The sequence below is a fragment of the Oncorhynchus mykiss genome, chromosome 17 (genome assembly GCF_057628025.1).
Source record: "Oncorhynchus mykiss isolate SJ-2025 chromosome 17, ASM5762802v1, whole genome shotgun sequence".
Taxonomy (NCBI): Eukaryota; Metazoa; Chordata; class Actinopteri; order Salmoniformes; family Salmonidae; genus Oncorhynchus; species Oncorhynchus mykiss.
The window spans coordinates 44,816,679-44,837,922 of NC_143038.1; the positions used below are offsets into that span (position 1 = coordinate 44,816,679).

Below are 21,244 nucleotides of genomic sequence, written 5' to 3' on the forward strand. Positions count from 1 at the left end.
TAGCACAACCATTCAAATTCTATGGGCACAACAATCCTCCTAACCTCCTCTCCTATGCCCAGGTCCCAACAAATTTGAGGAGGCGCAGGCCTACATCCAGACCAAGTTTGAGGATCTGAACAAGAAGAAGGACACCAAGGAGATCTACAGCCACTTCACCCAAGCCACCGACACCAAGAACGTTCAGTTTGTCTTCGACGCTGTCACCGACGTCATCATCAAGAACAACCTGAAGGACTGTGGTCTCTTCTAGAGCCTGAGAAATCGTCAAGGTCAGCTTCTACATATGTACAATAAAGCACACACTGGGATCTGTTCATAAATGCACAGAAACCAGCTAGTTAATGTGTTTTGAATGAAAACTTCAAGGTTAACTTTGGATGCATTAACCTCTCCCTCTCTCTGTGTTCCCTCCGATTACTTGAACAGCTCTGACTATAAGGAAGTTTGGAAGAAAAACGTTGTGAAGGAATGCACTGGCCCACCACGATTTCTGCTTTGCTCTGCTTTTGTTAAAGGCACCTAAGAGACTGAGAACTCGGAGAGCATTGCAGAATTTCAACGATTGCTGATCCAGTTGCTCGTATTGTTAACTCTTTGGGCTAAGACCACAAATCAAACATTTGTTATTCGTTTTTTTTCTTAGTTTATTTTCAATTATTAGAGGCATTGGAAAAGGTTTTTATATAAATGCGTTCATTTTACTTTAGAAAATCTGATGTGCAGTGCAAATTCTATTAAACTTTTAATCGCATAAAGCTTATTTTGTAAAAGAAGAACGTGCATGGATAGAGATTATGAATGGAAAAAGGAAGTTCTTTTTTATCATGTTTACATATGTTCCTCATTCATAGCCAAACCGCATATTTTTCCTGCATGACTCGAGATGGCAAATATATTCGCTCTGTAATCTGCACAGAATATCTTAACATTCCTTTTACAAAATCTAAATAAAAATATTAAAAAGTAAAACAAAAAAACCTTCACAACCAGGGGAAGGAATGGCAAAAATTCTAACTGATTTTAAAGTATGTATGTACCTAACATTATTTTTTTATAATACCAATTCCATGTCTTTTGCAGTATGTTTGTGCCTTCACTTAAGTTTACAGCCGATTCATAGATATGCTTTTATCAGTACTGTTTGACCGACTGTATGCCTACATTTTTCTTCCATTTTTCTCACACCATCTTAACGATAAATAGTGATTGAGGAAAGACAAAATCTAATTGGGAAAAGGTTAGTTTTTTGGTCAATATTAAAATGCTTTGAAAGTCTTATATAATGATTTAATTTAAATAAAAATAAAGATCACCTGATTTACTTGCTTTTGTGTTTTCCTACACATTTAGGTCATTTTCACATACTAATGGACAGGTTTTTCATAGAACACAACAGATCATTTCATTCAAATCAGGTTAGAGCTGTTGGTGTAATAAAACCAAAACAAACTGTTATTCCACACGTTAGACAAAACAACGTACACTGCATGACCAAAAGATAATCTCATTTATAAATCATGGGCATTAACATGGAGTTGGTCCCCCTTTGGTGCTATAACAGCCTCCACTCTTCTGGGAAGGCTTTCCACTACATGTTGGAACATTGCTGTGGGGACTTGCTTTCATTCAGCCACGAGCCATTAGTGAGGTTCGGCACTGATGTTGGGCGATTAGGCCTGACTCACAGTCGGCGTTCCTATTCAGGTGTTTGATGGGGTTGAGGTTAGGGCTCTGTGCTGGCCAGTGAAGTTCTTCCACACTGATCTCAACAAATTATTTCTGTATGGACCTTGCTTTGTGCATGGGGACATTGTCATGCTGAAACAAACTGTTGCCACAAATTTGGAAGCACAGAATCTTCTAGAATATGATTGTATGCTGTAGCAAAGATTTCTCTTCACTTTAATTAATGGGCCTAGCCCGAACCATGAAAAACAGCCCCAGATCATTATTCCTCTTCCACCAATCTTTACAGTTGGCACTATGCATTGGAGCAGGTAGAGTTCTCCTGGCATCCGCCAAACCCAGATGTGTCCGTCGGACTGCCAGATGGTGAAGAGTGAATCGTCACTCCAGAGAACGTGTTTCCACTGCTCAAGAGTCTAAATGTGGTGAGCTTTACACCACTCCAGCCGATGCTTGGCATTATGCATGGTCATTTTAGACTTTTGTGTGACTGCTCGGCCATGGAAACTCATTTCATGAAGCTCCCGACAAACAGTTATTGTGCTGATGTTGCTTCCAGAGGCCGTTTGGAACTCAGTAATGAATGTTGCAACCGAGGATTGACTATTTATACGTGCTTCAGCATTCAGCGGTCCTGTTCTTTGAGCTTGTGTGGTCTACCACTTTGAGGCTGAGCCGTTGTTGCTCCTAGACATTTCCACTTTACAATAACAGCACTTACAGTAGCTCTAGCAGGGGAAACATTTGATGAACTGACTTGTTGGAAAGGTGGCATCCTATGACAGTGCCACATTAAAAGTCACTTAGCTCTTCAGTAAGGCCATGCTACTGCCAATCTTTGTCCATAGACATTGCATGGCTTAGATTTTATACACCAATCAGCAATGGGTGTGGCTGAAATAGCCACATCTACTCATTTGAAGGGGTGTCCACATACTTCTGTGTATATATAAGGTATACTATTGTTGATGCTGAACTACATGAGTACACACACAGGAATAGTAATTAAGGAGTAGCCTCCACAGCAGGTCAGCATGATTATGTATTAAATAGTACCTTTTAAAATATCACTCTTACAAACTTCAAATCGACCTGTAATTGAAATCACAATTATGCTAAAATGCCTGATTGTGCACATACTATGAATCCACATCATATGAATCCACATCATATGAATCCTCTTCAGCTCCAGATGGTATAAACAGCACATACCATCAACAACCTGCACTGATTTAAGACTGGACGTCCCCTACAACCAACGCCGTTCACCAGTGGAAGAGTTGAACAGGTAACTGCGCCCTGAAACTAACAAAAAAAACATGTTTTCCAATTACTTCTCACATTTTAGGCCTGAACCTGAAAACGTTGGATTAATTAATATGCTTTGATAAATTGCAGAAGATGTTTAGCTTAATATGAATATTGGAACATTTTGGTGGTTTGTAAGCCCTTACCTGGATCTTGTGCCTTCCCATCAAACCTCTGAGAGAACAGAAATGACCGGTTAGATCTCTATTAAGCCTGGACCCAATGCTGACTGTAACCCATAGAGTTTTCCATAGGCAATGGACACCTACCATCAGGTCGTCTTGTATGCTGGCTTTAGTTAGACTGAGGCTGCCATCTAGTGAGGCCTTGGAGAAACACATTCAAAGGTAAACTCATGCTGTTTCACATATTTATTCTCAGCAGGATGCAATTGGAAACCATTGATCCAACTTGCCTGATCATTTTCACTGGCCCCATTTTGACTCACTTCTGTGTTCATTTTGCCGATCTCTTCCCTGCTCAGATAACATTACACAGTACGTTGTGAGTTAGTGGTAAAATGTTTAACAATTAATAATGGCTTATAATTCAAAACTTGGTTCTGTAATGGCACTCACGTCTTATTTGATGGAGGTTCAGGCTCATCTTTTGGTCCCCAACCATAGACGCTGCAGGGATAAACATAAAATTCCTATTATGGACTGTTACAAAAACCTAACTCCTGCTGAAAACCCTGCTGCATCCATGGGAGAGCAGATCTTGTAAACTCTACAGTGAGCGGATTAACTGAACAGAGGTTGTCAAGGACCAGAGTTATGCAACCTTGCTCGACATCATCTGATCAGACTTATTTTTAGGTGGTCAGTGTGTGCGAGGGGAGGAGGGGGGGGGGAATCACCGGCTCAGAATGGCCCAGATGAGCAGACTTGTGACCAGCAGGAGCAGGACGCCGGTAACCGTCACCACAGCAACAAACCAAGGCTCTGGATCCCAGTAGTCTGACATCACTGTGACCACCTGTGGAGGTTTAGCCTAGAGGGACAGCAAAGATATGATAGTCTCTTATGGGCCTCCTGTTGTAAAAGGTTTTCCTTCATATGCAGTAGCTGTGTTATAGTGGTTTGTACCATGTCTCTACAAGGCTGATCTTACTGTAGTAGTAGTAGTAGTAGTAGTAGTAGTAGTAGTAGGAACAGTAGTGGTCCAGGGAACTACGTAGATGTAGGCCACAGCCTCAGTGTGATGCCTGCCATCCGACACAGAGATGGTGACTTCAAACATGGTGCGGTCATAAACCCCATCCACCACGTAGGAGAACATGTTTTTGGAGACGAGACTCAACCCGGTCATCAGAAACCGGTCCACTGCAGCACCTGTCGTGAATGAAATCACACGTGCTCAGATATGCAAACATACTTTTAACAACAAATCTTTAGCTGACTTAGCCTGAGAGTGCTGGGGAATTTTGGTGAAAACTGAAACATATACTCAGTTACGCACACACACTGTGTACCGTTAGTGATGGTAGCTGTTAGTCTGTCGCTGTCTGCATCAGCGCAGCTGAGTGAGAGGATGGGGAGTTTATTAGACAAGGTGGAGAAGATGGTGGACTCATAGGAGATTGGGTCACACACTGGAGCATTATCATTCACATTCTGACAGAGAAGAGAGAGGATGGAATGGATACACAGTAATCATTAGTTTTCACAATTTACATCCAAAACCATTTTTAATCTATGGTATTATATGGATAAATATCTGAAAGTATGTACTCTGTTATCCTGTACTAGATACATGTACAATGGTGCTTTAGCTCTCTGTCCATTCCTCACCTCCACTTGTACAGTGATGTCCACTGTTCTTCTCTTGCGGTTGGTACGGTCCATATCCTGCTCATAATCCTCAGCCTGAACCCCCACTACATACACCTGCTGCTCCTCAAAGTCCAGCTCTCCGCCCAGATACAGATCCCCTGGAGAGAGAGATGCAACATATTTATGGATGTTAAATGTTAACTAAGAATCTTAAGCTGATCCCTGTGTGCTCAGCTGTAGCCTCACCTCCCTCTGGATCAATAGTGAACATGGTGTCGTCTCCTGTAGTGATTGAGTAGCGGATGTTGTCAAAGGGCCAGTCTGTGTCTCTGGCCACCACCGTCCCCACTGCCGTACCAGGCCTGGTGCCCTCTGGGACACTGAAGAACAACGTCTGAAACACTGGATCATGTTCATTGACTGGGGTCACACTGACCAGCACACGCACCTGGGCTGGATACGGAGAGAAACTGTGTTACACTGCCACCCTATAACTTTGAAGTAAACTGCTACATCTATTAGATGATGGTGTACTGTATACATGACACACACAGGGAACAACACAACGTGAACTGACATGTGAGAGGAGGGGTGCCTGTGTCCGTAGCCAAGATGGTGGCCTCATACTGGAAGTTATTGGTGGCCATCTCAGCAGAGTCATAGTTCAGAGTGTTGTTAACCTGGCAGACAGATTGAATTGAGCCCTGACTTCATCAAGACATCCACTCGAATAGTAATAGTACATCAAATATTATGCATTGTTAAGTCATTATCATGGTTACCTGGAGCTGTCCGTCTTTGAGGCGGAATTTGAACAGTGATGATCTGTTATCGACGAGTGTGAGAGACACACTCTGGTTACTGACGTCAATGTCAACACAGGTCAATGAGCCCAGGCTGCTGCCCACCTCAATGGTCTCTGACACCTCCAGCCTACAACACAACAGGACACACGGTCTGTGTTCAACCTGGCAAACCTGGCATTTTCAAAACCATTTACGGAAAAGGTGAAATTATTGAACTGTTTAAATTCAATTGGATTATTAGACTACATTTCTATAAACATCTGTTTTATTTGAGCTAATATGTATAAGAATAATTAACGTCACACACTGCATAAGAGCCTTATCCCAGACCCAAATGGGTTTTCTCTGCACTGATTAAAAGCAGTAATTCAGACCCAATTATCTCCAACCTCTGTCCAATAATGCATATCATCATTCATAAATAGGCTGTAGTGATAATGATAGTGGGTGTGAAGTAGGTCATACAGACTGGGTGGTCATTCATTTGTAATGAAGGAGACTGCATCTTAATGATGCTTGTCTTGTCCTAATGACCACCATTACTCTAACCCTGTACATCCCTATATCCTCTCGACGCCAATCCCCCCCCCCCCCCCCCCGTGAATCAGGCTTTAGGACACTGTGGTCTGGACCCCAGTTCTGGGAGTTATAGTCATGGTCACGTAACGTGGTCATGGAAAACTCCTGGCCATAGACATGACCTATAGATTACATCAAGGACATCATGTAATCAATCAAAGATATACATATAGGGCTGATTTTAGTCAGGTGCCCAGTGATCCAGTAGAGTCCTGTTACTTACACAAACACTGAGGGGGAGCAGAAGGGTGGGAACTCATTGACATCCAAAACGTTGACCGTGACAGTGGCGGTAGCGGAGCATTCCACTGCCACGCTGTAGGCTCTGACCAATAGAACACTGTGGGCCAGGGCCCGCTCCGCCTCCAGGTCCAGGTTATAGGCTGTTCTGATGACACCGTCCTCTGATAGGATAAGAGACAGGAAGAGCGACAGTTCAACACTTCGGGGGCAAATCCTTCACTGTTAGCAGATGTATTAATCGACCAAATGACACTGTATAAACAGTAGATGACCGTAGAATGCACAGTAAAATACCATACATTTGTTTTACAGCACATTGTAAGACCTTTATGTAATTTCAACAGTAAAATACTGTAAAATGCACAGTAAAACACCATAAATGTGTTTACAGTATTGTGGGAAAATGCGAGCGGGCAACGAGTCTCTGACTCATTAATATATTAAGGTGTGCCTTGTAAAGGGCTATATTTGTTGCACCCATGAGTGAGAATGCTGTACCACCACAGGATAAAGTAAAAACTGTATTTTTGGAATTCTATAAACAATGTCCTGAAATTCTACAGTAACCAATTGCTGCCAGTAATTTACTGTAATTCAGAATACAATATCATACCTAATTTTTGGAGCGCCAAAAACCTTTTGAACACCAGTGGGTGCATGGTCTTGTTGTTTCTCACTCATTAACATATTTTGAGGCTATATTTGTTGCACCAGTGAGAGTCCTGTACCAATTTAAGTGATATTTAGTAGTAGTTTCCTCAGAATTAAATGTACATAGGGAACAGATCATTTTTCACTGTCGAGGATTTCAGAAAAAGTTAATCTCAAATTATGATTCAGCCATTTATGCATTTCAATGCATAGAGGATATTATAAAAACATTGATTTTCATCACATAATATTGGTGAGATAAGATTTAGAAAATCCAAACCTCTACCAATCTTGAAATGGGGATAATCTTTCACAAAAGTGTAGAGTACATCAGGGATGGTGAGGTTAGCTCTAACAGTAGATACAATATCCTCGGGTCCTTGGTTCTCAAAGATGGACACATTCTGGGAAACAAGACTGACAAGAGAACTTGGTTAACCACACTTTTAACATTTAAATCTGATACAATATTGTGTTTATCATAAACCCTATAAATGAGACCTCTTTGGACTGGGAGTGATAGATAAACATTACGAAGGCAAGGCATCATTCTGTTGAACTCACAGCAGATCCAGAGGAGGGTTGTAGACTTTCAGCACCTTGATCCTGACTGTCCCAGTACAGTTAGCCCCTTGTTTGTCTCTCACAACCACAGACAGTATCAACTCCTGTTCAACAGCATCACACGAGGAGGAAATCATTCTGATAAAACAAACTTCTAAAACATGTATTTATACATAAAGGTATACATAATATCACACCCTCACCCTTGGTCCTGTGTGGTAATCAAATGGTTGGCTTGAGAGGATGCTGCCGCCTCCACTGATGTGGAACTGTCCTTTGGAGGAGTTGGGCAAGACCTGACTGATAGAGAACTGCAACACAAACCCACAAACCTGAACGGGTATCAACACTCGGTCTAAACCTATACTGAATAGGATTAGGCAATGTATTGGTACAGTAATACAGTTGAGATCAGAAAGTCATGAGGAGGTAGTGTGTTTATTACAGAGAGTGTGTCATTGCGGTCTGCGTCGGAGGCCAGGACAGTGTAGAGAGTCACAGGAACAGGAAGGTTCTCTGGGACATGAACCTCAACTCCTGTACAAAAACACTCATCAGACCATCTACTCATTACAACGTCCCTCGATCAATAAACTGACCTTATAACATAGTAATAACATCGTAGTAAACATGTAATAAATAGCCTTGTAAACCGTGTTTAATGTATGTGTAGTGGTTGAGGTGAGGTTGTGTTACCAGGCAGCTGGAGCAGAGGTTCACACTGGGGTGTATTGTTCTCATCCACCACTCTGATATGGAAGGTCTGCTCTGCACGGCCTGATGAGGTGACCAGGCCCAGACGAACACTCACCATGCTGGCCTTCTCATAGTCCAGAGAACCGCTCAACACTATCTACACATGTACACAATATTAGATGCAAAACATGTATCTTTACTAATGTCTCATTTGTTCACGTGCAAAACAGAGGTTAGGGTTGAACTGTGATCTGGACATAACCCTAGAGTTATGGTTGTTGTTGAGGATTGGGGTTGTAGTTGTAGTAAGGCAAGGGTTATTGTTGTGGTCGAGGCTTAGGGTTGTAGTTGTAGTTGAGGCTAGGGTTATTGTTGTGGTCGAGGCTTAGGGTTGTAGTTGAGGCTAGGGTTATTGTTGTGGTCGAGACTTAGGGTTGTAGTTGTAGTTGAGGCTAGGGTTATGGTTGAGCTGGGATGTGGACATGAAGTTAGGGTTGAGACTAGGGTTGAGCCGGGTTGTGGACATGAAGCTGGGGTTAGGGTTGAGACTATAGTTGAGCCGGGCTGTGGACATGAAGCTGGGGTTAGGGTTGAGACTAGGGTTGAGCCGGGATGTGGACATGAAGCTAGGGTTAGGGTTGAGACTAGGGTTGAGCCGGGCTGTGGACATGAAGCTAGGGTTAGGGTTGAGACTAGGGTTGAGCCGGGCTGTGGACATGAAGCTAGGGTTAGGTTAGAATGTTTTTTTTTTAATTACGTCTTCATCAGTATAAAAAGCAGATGAGAATAAAGATGCCTGAGAACTGATATTTGACAAAATTGGCTGTTCCGACCTGGACATTGAAGATACCAGAGACGTTAGTAGGGTTGACGATGGGCGTCTCAAACACTGCTAACTCTGGGTTGACAGAGAGGATGTTGACTGTGGGGAGAAGACTGGAGCTCTGCACCTGAAACTCCACCACCACACTCCTGGGACGGGTGCTCTCCGATACAGACACAGAGGCAGGGAGACCTATGAACCCTAGAGGGAGCCACAGCACAGTCCGCGCGGCTCTAAAATCTGAACAGAACAATCAGAGCTCCTGCCCAAATCGAATCACATTGTATTTATCACATCTGCCGAATACAACTGGTGTAGACTTTACAGTGAAATACTTGTATTACAAACCTTTCCCAATTATGCAGAGTTTAAAAGATAATACAAAATTAAATAGTAACTTACACAAGGAGTAAAATAAAATACACAAGAATTGAGCTAAATACAGGGAATACCAGTACCAGAATACACCACTGCACTGAATATAAATATGTAGTGTAGTAGGGCATAGCTACTGATATACTGGCATATTATACATGGTGTAATAGACTACTGTACAGGGAGAAAGAGCGAGACAGGGGGATTAATAAACTATATTTATTCAATGGTATTAGAAATACAAGATGAATGGCTTTAGCACACAGCAGTGCACAGGGGAGCACTGCAGACACACAGTTAGACACAAACTCCTTTACTGACAACAAACACAGGTAACTCACCAGTCGCTATGGAAACACACGCTCCTTTGGACCATGAACAGCACAGAATAAGATTAATTAATGAGAGCACTTGATCGATTTTGTTGTAGTGTATCTCTCATCAGACTTTTGACTTCACAACATTGTACAACTGTGGCAGTATAAAATCAGGTTCCATGGTACATCTCCACTACATATACAAAATGTAATAGTCTCAACTTGTTTTGGAAGTCCTATTTTCAATTGATAGAGAAAGGTGGGCTTTTAGTTATGATGTCCATCTACAGCTTGTCCATCGGAATCCTCGATACTTTGATACTTCGATACTCGATATTTCCAACTGACGCAAGATGTGAGATGGCGTCGACAGAGAGGACTACCTCGCTTCTAGTCCTTAGGAAACTTTTACAAGCATTTCGCTACACTTGCAATAACATATGCTAACCATGTGTATGTGACCAATGAAATTTGATTTCAAAGATAGATAGTTCTTAACGAACTCACCGGTCAAAATGTGAAGCTGTAAAAAAGGTGTTGGGAGCAGTAGACGGATGAGATTGTAGACACCCATAGCTGGAGGTTAAGGCTGGTGTCGTTGACTGGGAAAGCTGATTATCTGGACTGTGTAGAACTGGGAAGACCTAGTAGAGCTAGTAAGGCTGTGTGTTCTGTGTTCTTCAGCCCTGGTTACCAAACAAACATACCCCTCCTCGGATGTAAAGTACATGACCATATCAACTCTGCCTGGTCCTGACACATTTATGATCCTAAAGTCAAAATGAACTGATAACATGTTGTATTGAGTAAAGAGACTGGGCAACATGTGAAAACTACATAGCAACACATGTATACTGACTGACACATTAGATATGCTCTGTAAACCAAGCAGGGAGAAGGAAACGCCTGGATGTTCCTAAAATGAATTCACATTTCAATCCGTCATCATGCAGTAATGGTCAAAAACCCACTCAAAGAGGCAGAGTGTAATTACTTAGGCCTAATGCATGTAGATAAAAACAGACATAATTGATCCAAAAGGTATGGGCAGAGGCATTTACAGCTGCTATTATGTACATAGAAAGGTTTATCATTGAGGTGTGCAGTTGTTAATGGACAGAGACATTATTCAATTATGAAGAGGGACCCTTTTATAGAAAGCAGAGGCCCTTTCACAAAAACACACAAAAGACCCTAAAAGCAAAGATGGGAACATCTTGTGAATTACTTAATTCACACTGACACAATACTACACACATGCCACATCATTATAAAATCAGCCCCATGGGCACTATAAAGATGTCAATGAGGAAGCTAGGGCTGGTTTAAGTAGGCCACATTAGAAGTAGGTCTACTTAGTAAAACACCAATTACCGGACAGAGTTGTCAGGCATCTGGAGAACGAGGTTATATATTTGATTTTGCACTGTATGGGAAAATATGTATGGACTAAATAAACAACTCACTTCCCCCCCGAAAACAACAAGTTGCAGAAGCAGGTTGTGACATGCCATGTGTGATGCATTCTACACGGTCTGGTCACATCATGGTGGATGAGATGTGTACATCTGCACATGAATAGTAAACTATCAAATGCGGATTTGTCCAATTAACAGTGAACAATTGTACATCGATCACCTTAACACTGACATGAATAACAATACATTACAAGAATGTTGCAAATGGGTACTGATGACCCATTGACAGTAGATGATAATCTCCTGCTCAGTGGCGTTCTGTACATTACAGCATCTATCCCACTAGATGGCGACAGATGTGGACCTACACAATACTATTCCTGTGGCAACCTTCAGGGGCTATAATTTTCAAATATTTAATTAATCTGTCATTTCAGCAATATTTGCTGCACAATATACTTAAAGAGGCAATCTGCAGAACCCAAAATATAAGCTTGTTTTACTCCAATGTTTGTAAACAAAGGACATGTAAACCAACACTGTACAGACTGAAAACATGGTTAAAACTATCATTTGAATATTATGGATGGTCAGTCCTTGCATAGCTCTGTCTATGAATTTGAGAGTGGTTACATTTCTCCAGCCCCATCCCTTAGCTTTTTACCGAAACAGGAGAATGGGAAAATGATTTGTTATTGTGTCAACTTGGTGCTTTAAAGCACTTACATGTATGGCATTTAACGTACTTATACTGTAGATGACATTCTGTTGGAGCCTCCAAAATATAGGGCACATTTGAAAATGTTTTCAGGGCTGATTTCATTTTGACCAGTCTGTTTGCTGGCATACTGTAAAATATTTGCAATCCTTCAAGTAAAAATCATCAGCAAGAGCACAATGCAGCCTCACATATTTTAAAGATTTAACTGTTTCCCATTTGGATTGCTGGTTCCGCAAGGTTCTCCCAGAGACTAATCCTTGTGACTAATTGAACTCATGTGACCTCAGGGACCAACCTGAACTCAGGGATAGATGTAACATAGTAAATGTAAATCTGGGACACTCCAATTAGCATGATATGCTATGTTTCGTATAGTATGTATTAATTTCTAGATGTCCATCGTCCATTTCAAATTATATGTTAAGAATTGCAATTTGTATGATATGTTATGAAATTCAATTAGTACTATATGTTAGGAAATGCAAATCGTACAATGAGCAAAATGTATGATATGTTACGAATTCAAATTTGTTGTGGCTACCGTTAGCTAGGTGGCTATCGCTAATGTTAACTAGGCTAGGGGTTATGGGTTAAGGTTAGAGTTGAGGTTAGGAGTTAGGTTAAAGGGTTAGCTATCATGCTAAGTAGTTGCAAAGTATCTAAAAGGTAGCAAGTAGTTGCAAAGTAGATCATTAGATGAAGTTGTCCGTAATGAGATTCCAACACACAACCCTTGGGTTGCTAGATGTTCTCTTTATACACCCAACCCGACTAACAACCCAACTGTTGTTTTTGCCTTAAGTAACCTTGTGTCTTATGTAACTATACCAAACGTAACATATCATACTAATTTTAGTGTCCTGGATTTACGTTTACTATGTCATGTCTAGTCTATGAGACCAGGCTGCAGAGATGCCTAAAGCATTTCTGGTCTCCTGAGACCCAGCAATTAATTTTTGTCTTCTCTAGTGGATATCAGTTCTTGGTCCGTATCTCTGAGGATATAAAAGCCACTGTATTAAGTCATATTTCCCTTTGAGAGGACAGTCTGGACTTTTCAAAGATATCACATGTGCAGGGATGTGACCTTGAAAACGCTATCTTCCTGGCTCTTTAAAAAATGTCTGCCATCAAAATTAGCACATTAATTTTCATTTTCATGAGTTTGATATTCAAATTATTTATAGTAAGTGAGTATCTCAGGAATGGATAAGTGAGTTGTTAGAAGTGTGTAATAATTTTTCAACAGCTTTTCAACAGCTTATCAAGAAATGTCCTCTGTAATGAACACCCGGATGCCGCATCTATGTTTTTCACCTACTGTACCCATTGACTGTTGTAATGTAGTGAACTTAATGCCATAATCCAGTCCGTGTATTCATACTATGGGTTTCCAGGTCCATGTTTTACAGTAGCCAGATGGCGGGAGGCATATAACATGTGAACTATGTAATGCCAGCAAACTTCTGAGTCAAGTTAAACTAAAGTATGGGAACGCCCCAACCTCAGTTCTTATAAACATAAGAAATCTAAATAACTGGACGTTACAACTGTAATGTAAAATGTTTCATATTAACGTCCTAATGACCACTACTGTCACGACTTCCGCCGAAGTTGGTGCCTCTCCTTGTTCGGGCGGCGTTCTCGACTTCACCGGCTTTCTAGCCTCCACCGATCTACATTTTTCCCCCCATTTGTTTTTGTCTGTATTGTACACACCTGGTTCCCATTACGTTTTTATTATTTCCCTATTTAACCCTCTGGAGCCATCATGGTTTTGTGCGTGTTTACTGTTGTCAGTTGTCTCGTTTATGTGATTCTGGATGTTTCGTTCTTCTTGTTGGAAGATTATTTTTGAGTAAAGTTACTATTATTACTCATCTCTGTGTCCTGCGCCTGACTCCGCCTTACCCACATCACCAAGACTATGACAACTACAAAGTAACATTTTTACTTACAATAAAAGATAAATAACAATATATTCAAATTGTTCTACTCTCACCCCAAACACTTATGTCAACAACAAAAAAATCCTTAAAAATCCTACACATCTGTCATGTATTTAATATTGTGTATTATTAAATACATAGATCTATGAAAGGCTACATTTTTATGACCAAGTTGACCTATTTTAACATGCAATTTATGCCACCGATGACTATCTGAATCTATTTCTATTCAGTCCAGCGCATGATACAGCATGTCCAGATGTGCATAGTAAAGAGGTGATGATTAGTTAATTCACTTGCTCAGATCTCAAACTCGGATTGGCTCCCTCAGAGATGCAACGCTCTAACTGGCTGGAGAGCGCATGCTGGAAAAGAAACGAATCAGACAAAGTCACTACACTTCACAGTGCGCCTTCAGTCCCGAGGATTCATACAAAGAGCTGTGCGCAAAATTGACTTACTTATGGGAACATATCAACCCTTTATGGATTCATGTCAAACTGGATGCAAAGTGCTATATCAAATGTGAGTATTAACAGACTAGTCCAAGTGGATTATAGGCTACAATTATGATGGATTTTGCTCTTGTTGTATTTTAGACAAAAACTTGCAGGAATTGATCTCCTCATATTTTCTCTTTTAGGCGTTAATTGTGACGGTCACTCTGAAATAAATAAAATGGTAAGTATTTTTCCATTCTGTAACCTAAGCATACATTAGATTGCCAAGCAATACAGTACAGTAGTGGGAAATGGCACTGAAATTGGTTTATGCACAGTCTGCTCAAATTGTAAGTGTGCGTAACATGGCAATGAATTAGATCAACTATAGGCCTACCATATTTAAAATTAAATAGGTCAATTGTATTTCAAGAGACTAAATGAAATGTCAGTCCCTGAAATGATGGGGTTTAACACCAGCATATAGAGACAACATCTGCAGGGCAACAATGCTCTGTGCAAAGGCGGCGTTATCACGCATAATGTCTGACTAGATACCCAAATGCATCTGCAGAGGGACTCATGGCAGTTAGTTAAGGTGCTCTATATCTATGAGCCAGATGGGTGTCTAATGTGTTAGATATACTTTTCATTTTCACTGTATGAAAAGGGCATCATAATTTTCTGTAATTGTAAAGAGTATTTTCCTTTGTGTAGGTCTACAGTATCTCTTGAAACTATAGATGTGATTTTACCACTTCGTCCTTTTTGGCAACAAAAAACAATCCCTGCAGGAAGGTTATTAGAGCTAAATTATGTTTTAAATAAGTCAGACTTTTATAGGCAATTTGTGTCTGTTGTGTCTGAGTGTACCACACAACCCGTGTTGTGGCTGAGTGTACCACACAACCCGTGTTGTGGCTGAGTGTACAACACAACCTGTGTTGTGGCTGAGTGTACCACACAACCTGTTTTGTGTCGGAGTGTACCACACAACCCGTGTTGTAGCTGAGTGTACCACACAACCCGTGTTGTGGCTGAGTGTACCACACAACCCGTTTTGTGTTGGAGTGTACCACACAACCCATGTTGTGGCTGAGTGTACCACACAACCCGTGTTGTGGCTGAGTGTACCACACAGCCCGTGTTGTAGCTGAGTGTACCACACAACCCGTGTTGTGGCTGAGTGTACCACACAACCCGTGTTGTAGCTGAGTGTACCACACAACCCGTGTTGTGGCTGAGTGTACCACACAACCTGTTTTGTGTCGGAGTGTACCACACAACCCGTGTTGTGGCTGAGTGTACCACAAAACCCGTGTTGTGGCTGAGTGTACCACACAGCCCGTGTTGTAGCTGAGTGTACCACACAACCCATGTTGTGGCTGAGTGTACCACACAACCCGTGTTGTAGCTGAGTGTACCACACAACCCGTGTTGTGGCTGAGTGTACCACACAACCCGTTTTGTGTCGGAGTGTACCACACAACCCGTGTTGTGGCTGAGTGTACCACAAAACCCGTGTTGTGGCTGAGTGTACCACACAACCCGTGTTGTAGATGAGTGTACCACACAACCCGTGTTGTGGCTGAGTGTACCACACAACCCGTTTTGTGTCGGAGTGTACCACACAACCCGTGTTGTGTCTGAGTGTACTACACAACCCGTGTTGTAGTTGAGTGTACCACACAACCCGTGTTGTGGCTGAGTGTACCACACAACCCGTTTTGTGCCGGAGTGTACCGCACAACCGTGTTGTGTTGGAGTGTACCACACAACCCGTGTTGTGGCTGAGTGTACCACACAACCCGTTTTGTGTCGGAGTGTACTACACAACCCGTGTTGTGTCTGAGTGTACTACACAACCCGTGTTGTAGTTGAGTGTACCACACAACCCGTGTTGTGGCTGAGTGTACCACACAACCCATTTTGTGCCGGAGTGTACCACACAACCCGTGTTGTGTCAGAGTGTACCACACAACCCGTGTTGTGGCTGAGTGTACCACACAACCCGTGTTGTGTCTGAGTGTACCACACAACCCGTGTTGTGGCTGCATTCTCAAGTTCCCACTCTGTCTAACTTTGTTGTGATGAAAGCAAACAGAGGCAGAAGGTGTTAGCACAGGGTCAAATGCTTCAGTAGACAATAGAGGAGCTTGGGCTCTTACCCACTGCATGACAGGGCATAGGGTCACACACTGACAGAACAGGAAAGAGAGGACTATGGGGTGAACAGGACTGTTCATTCACTGGATGTGACCTCTATGGTCAGACATAAATATGTGTCTCAGAGGGCTCCATGTTTCTCCTCCTCTGGTCTGCTAAACATTTCTCACCTCACTGTCAGATCAGTCCCCCATAAAGGTATGGAAGGTAAAGGTACAGTGGCCATGTTCGAATACCCATACTATTGTACTACATACTTAAACTGCATAGTATTTAGTCATTGTCACATACTATTTAGGACATACTGTTTAGTCAAAAGTATGCAGTATTTCATGGCTGCAGCGCAGGAGCAGCTCCTGATTGGCTGAGTAGGTGTGGCGGGGCCGAATGCGGGTGGTATTTAGTTTAAAAGCTCTGACTAAGCCCAAAAGAACAAGAAACACTTTTTAGTGAGAAAACAGAAATCCACTTTGACGAAAGAAAACTGTTTTCAAAGATGTAGCCTATGATGCAATACTCCTGATCATTTTAAGGAGAACAAAAACTACTTAGCCTACATTTGAACACCACCGCAGAAGCTTTGGGCATCTTCGCAATTAAGTATCTTAGTTTTGTTGTTGTGTACTTGAAAAGAACTAGGGCCTATCACTCGCAGCCCAACTCTTCCAATGCATTGTGGAAAAGTCTGCATCAAATTTTACTAGATGAAGAGCCGAAATGAGTATATCATTCTGGCATTTAAACCATACAAAAAAAAAAAAATCTAGAATTGTCCCATACTATTTGAATGCGTCGTGCGTGATTGCGTTGTTTTTCCGCTATTCGTTCAATTCGGTAGCGAATCCACCATATCAAATTGATCAGCTGTTGTCAAAGCCGAAATTAGCATGACATCCGGACATTTAAAGTATACTACATTTTCAAAATGTTTGGAAACTTAATATTGTAATGCTATTTGGTACTGTCGAAAGATATTATCCCTGTCATGAAAGGACTTCCTCTCAATGTTTTATTTTTGAACTAAGTTAACATTTCTGTCAGGACTACATGGTTTACTCTGTTATCCCACTTTTTGAAGTATCAGTTGGTGTGTGTTTTGTAGGCCACCCTTTTTCAATCAGAGGTAATGTCGTATGTGGTTCGCGAACCGTTATGCTCAGTCAACCCTGTTTGATTTTGAGTGTGGACGCTGCTCACTGGTTGGTTTGGACCAATCAGAGTTGGTCCCTGTGAATCAAAGGGAGAGGAAATGAGAGTATATGCTCTTTAGTGTGTCACAGCTGACTTCCATATGCAGGCATCCCTCACCCTTAAAGAGACACACAGTTACACCTACATCCTGTGCCTGTGCCAGAGAAGCCTCAATCCCCCTGCAGATCACCCTTTGAGCAAGGATCATCAACTAGATTCAGCCACTATTTTTTCGAACGGATGGTCAGGTGGCCTGAACATAATAACAAATCATTTGTAGACTGCAAATTGACCACAAGAAGCCCAAACATATATAATATTTGACTAAAACATAATTATTTCAAACCATGCTAACAGTTGTATATGATCACATATATCTCTCTATTATGAATGGGAATACTTTGGAACAGATTTCCAAAATTTAAATCACTTGGAGCTGATTTGCTGGTGTTTTTACAGTCTTTTATGTCCAACAATAAAATGAAACTTTTTGTTGTTGTTGCTAGAACAACTTGGAGTGGGTGGATCCATATGGAAACTGGTCAAGTGTGGTGTGATAGTTATGTATCTGAGAAGGGTGCAGGACAGTTGGAGCAGGGCAGGTAGAACAGGACAGGTAGAGCAGGACAGGTAGAGCAGGACAGGTAGAGCAGGACAGGTAGAGCATGGGTGTTGTTTACCGCTCAGATGGATGTTTGAGGGGAGTATTTACGTCCGTTTGGCAGTGTGCGTTCAAGTTTACAAAAGAGGCGTAGCTCTTCCAGACAGTCGAAACCTATCAGCAGTCACCCACTCTTCAAGTCTGAGCCTGCCCTACAGATCTGGTCTCCACTATAGTCACCAACAAATGCCGTGTGCTTATCAGAAAGAGTTCAGCTCAGACTTTGTTAAGAATGTTCGGTCTATCAAACATCTGCAGCAGGCTGGACTTTATTTAGACATACAACATGTATTGTGTGATTTTGTAGAAAATCTTTGCTACCACTAAATAATAGCACTAAACCACTGACTGTGTTTTCTTTAACTAAACATAGTAATGTGTCAAAGTGTGTGTGTGTACCAGCCTATGTCTGACTGCGTCCCTTGTCCCTCCCAGCTGTGTCTGCGTGACTCTGGAGATTGCCTGCGGGACCAGATGCACTACATGATGAGGTCCCTGCAGGACTTGAAACACCTGAGAAGGACCTGCCCTGCTGCTGCCCCTGCTGCCCCTGCCATCACCCCTGCCCCCACCCTGGTCCACCGCTCTGCAGTGGCACGAGCCTGCTATCAGAGGGCACTGCAGCGGGAGCGCCGTACCCGCCTGCGCATCTCTGACGCCAGTACGGCCAGCACCTACGACTCAGCCTGCTGTCTGGCCAGTCCTCTGGAGGAGGAGGAGGGTGCAGGCAGCCGGCTGGGTCTGGGCCTTGGCCTGGGTCTGACCTCCCCCAGCAGTGAGAAGAGTCTGGAGTTTGACTCTGGCTACTCTGAGGCCTCCTGGCAGGACGAGGCCGTGGTGCTCAGGAGGACCAGGAACGTACGGGTGTCCTCCTCCGCCTGCCTCCGAACCAACCAGGCTCCCAGTGGCCTGGTCCGGCCCAAATCCACATCAGACGCCTGCCTGGAGAGGTGGACCTCATTCGAGGCCAGCGACCCAGAGGACTGGACCACGTCACTGCTGACACGGGGACGGAACAGGCAACCTCTGGTACTGGGGGACAACAGCTTTGCTGACCTCATACAGAACTGGATGGATCTACCGGACTGCCCTGAACCAGCAGAGCTGAAGCCCATCTCTGGCTTCTTGGTCAACATGAGGCGGAAAATAGCTGGGATGTCAAAGAGTGTAGAGGGGAGGGTGAGGATGAGGTCCTCAGACTCTTCTTCACATGTGAGTCGGACAGCCATGGCCCCCAAACGACTCTCCTGCCCCCTAGGGGTGCAGGCCCCTGCCGCACGCCAGTCCCCCTTCTTCCACCAGTCCCACTCTGGCCTGCATGAACTAGACACAGACTTCTATCAGTTCACTGCCCTCATGAAGACTGGCAGCAGACAGCCTATTATCTGTAATAACATCATCAGCTACATCTGACACCAGGTCAGCCACTAACAGACACTCATTCTAGGCAATGGACAATCCCCAAAGTCACTATTTTTATATGATAAATGTTATCACTATGTTCTGACTATATACTGCCAAAAATAAAGCAAATTATTTGAGATTGGAAATATTTGTTGTGTCAATGACAAGTTAAACTATAAGATACAGGCTTTACAGTTGCTGGATACCAGTCAGAAGGAGGTATCAGAATGGAGAACTTGTCAAAGTGAGGCCAGAGTATTTAGCCTGCTGTAGTCACCGGAGATGAATTAATGTCAGTCAGAGTGAGAGGCGCTTCACTACTCACTGCACACACATGATCAAAGACATATTTTACTACCTGCTGTGGGAAAAGGAACAGAAAGTAGGGTTTCATTACGTTGCTAATTAGAATCATATTGAAACTCTAGGCAAATAGCGTTGAGAGTGGTGGGTATCATGCAAGCTTGAAAGATAACCCATTTGGACCATTTAGTCACCAGACCCCTGTTTATTTACAACCGTTTTTATCGTTCAAGTTATGTAACAATCGGATGATAAAATGAAAGTCCAAAGTTATCACAAAGATATCTTTACAAAAGATGGAATGCATTACATTTTCCCAGGCCTCTTTCATCTCTTTTAATCCCCCAGTGCCTTCAAAGTATTCACATCCCTTTCCTTGTTCCACATTTTGTTGTGTTATGACCTTTTTTTGTGAGATTTTGTGCCACTGGCCTAAACAACACCCCATAATGTCAAAGTGGAATTGTGTTTTTAGATTTTGTTTTTATTTATTAAAAATGAAAAGCTGAAATATCTTCAGTCAGTAAGTATTCAACCCCTTTGTTATGGCAAGCCTAAATAAGTTCAGGAGTAAAAATGTGCGTAACAAGTCACATAATAAGTTACATGGACTCACACTGTGTGCAATGATAGTGTGTAACATTATTTTTTTAATGTCTACCTCATCTCTATACACATACAATTATCTGTAAGGTCACTCAGTTGAGCAGTACTGTACATTTTAAACACAAATTCAACCAACAAAGACCAGGGAGGTTTTCAAATGCCTTGTACAGAAGGGCACCTATTGGTAGATGGGTCAAAATAAAAAAGAGGACATTGAATATCCCTTTGAGCATGGTGAAGTTATTAATTACACTTTGGATAGTGTATCAATACACCCAGTCACTGTACAGGCATCCTTCCTAACTCAGTTGCTGAAGAGAATTGAAATCACTCTGGATTTTCACCATGAGGCCAATGGAGACTTTAAAATAGTTAGAGTTTAATGGCTGTGATAGGAGAAAACTTAGGATGGGTCAACAACATGGTAGTTACTCCAAAATACTAACCTAAATGACAGAGTGAAAAGAAGGAAGCCCGTACAGAGTAACAATATTACAAAACATGCATCCTGTTTACAATAAGGCACTAAGGTAAACTGCAAAACAATGTGGCAATGAAA

At 42.3% G+C, this 21,244-nt stretch overlaps 4 protein-coding genes across 5 annotated transcripts in view; 2 read left to right on the plus strand and 2 right to left on the minus strand.

The window, feature by feature from the left end:
• Nucleotides 1-1,324, plus strand: part of LOC110494281 (guanine nucleotide-binding protein G(i) subunit alpha-2) — a 112,297-nt gene extending 110,973 nt beyond the window's left edge. For both annotated transcript variants that reach the window (XM_021569224.3, XM_090205700.1), the window contains 2 exons: nucleotides 63-272; nucleotides 430-1,324. In XM_021569224.3, coding sequence (XP_021424899.1) covers nucleotides 63-253 — 191 coding nt within the window. In that variant the 3' untranslated portion in view covers nucleotides 254-272; nucleotides 430-1,324. The remainder of the gene's footprint in view (nucleotides 1-62; nucleotides 273-429) is intronic.
• LOC149976049 (cadherin-related family member 4-like) lies at nucleotides 623-4,086 on the minus strand. The gene is made up of 6 exons (XM_090205701.1): nucleotides 3,857-4,086; nucleotides 3,576-3,626; nucleotides 3,446-3,473; nucleotides 3,267-3,323; nucleotides 3,144-3,171; nucleotides 623-2,994 (listed from the first exon to the last, which is right to left on the minus strand). The coding sequence occupies exons 1-6, from the start codon at nucleotides 3,961-3,963 to the stop codon at nucleotides 2,939-2,941; spliced, it is 327 nt and encodes a 108-aa protein (XP_090061827.1). The 5' UTR covers nucleotides 3,964-4,086; the 3' UTR covers nucleotides 623-2,938.
• On the minus strand, nucleotides 4,072-10,512 carry LOC110494280 (cadherin-related family member 4). The gene is made up of 15 exons (XM_036950366.2): nucleotides 10,334-10,512; nucleotides 9,851-9,874; nucleotides 9,145-9,335; nucleotides 8,312-8,468; nucleotides 8,061-8,152; nucleotides 7,819-7,926; nucleotides 7,616-7,719; nucleotides 7,332-7,468; nucleotides 6,381-6,561; nucleotides 5,555-5,705; nucleotides 5,350-5,452; nucleotides 5,019-5,225; nucleotides 4,791-4,930; nucleotides 4,472-4,613; nucleotides 4,072-4,331 (listed from the first exon to the last, which is right to left on the minus strand). Exons 1-15 carry the CDS (start codon nucleotides 10,398-10,400, stop codon nucleotides 4,093-4,095), a joined length of 2,043 nt encoding a protein of 680 aa, XP_036806261.2. The 5' UTR covers nucleotides 10,401-10,512; the 3' UTR covers nucleotides 4,072-4,092.
• Nucleotides 10,513-14,176: 3,664 nt separating this feature from the next.
• LOC110494282 (PAK4-inhibitor inka1) lies at nucleotides 14,177-19,922 on the plus strand. Its single transcript, XM_021569226.3, has 3 exons — nucleotides 14,177-14,439; nucleotides 14,558-14,595; nucleotides 18,808-19,922. The coding sequence occupies exons 1-3, from the start codon at nucleotides 14,277-14,279 to the stop codon at nucleotides 19,783-19,785; spliced, it is 1,179 nt and encodes a 392-aa protein (XP_021424901.3). The 5' UTR covers nucleotides 14,177-14,276; the 3' UTR covers nucleotides 19,786-19,922.
• The last annotated feature ends 1,322 nt before the right edge of the window (nucleotides 19,923-21,244 follow it).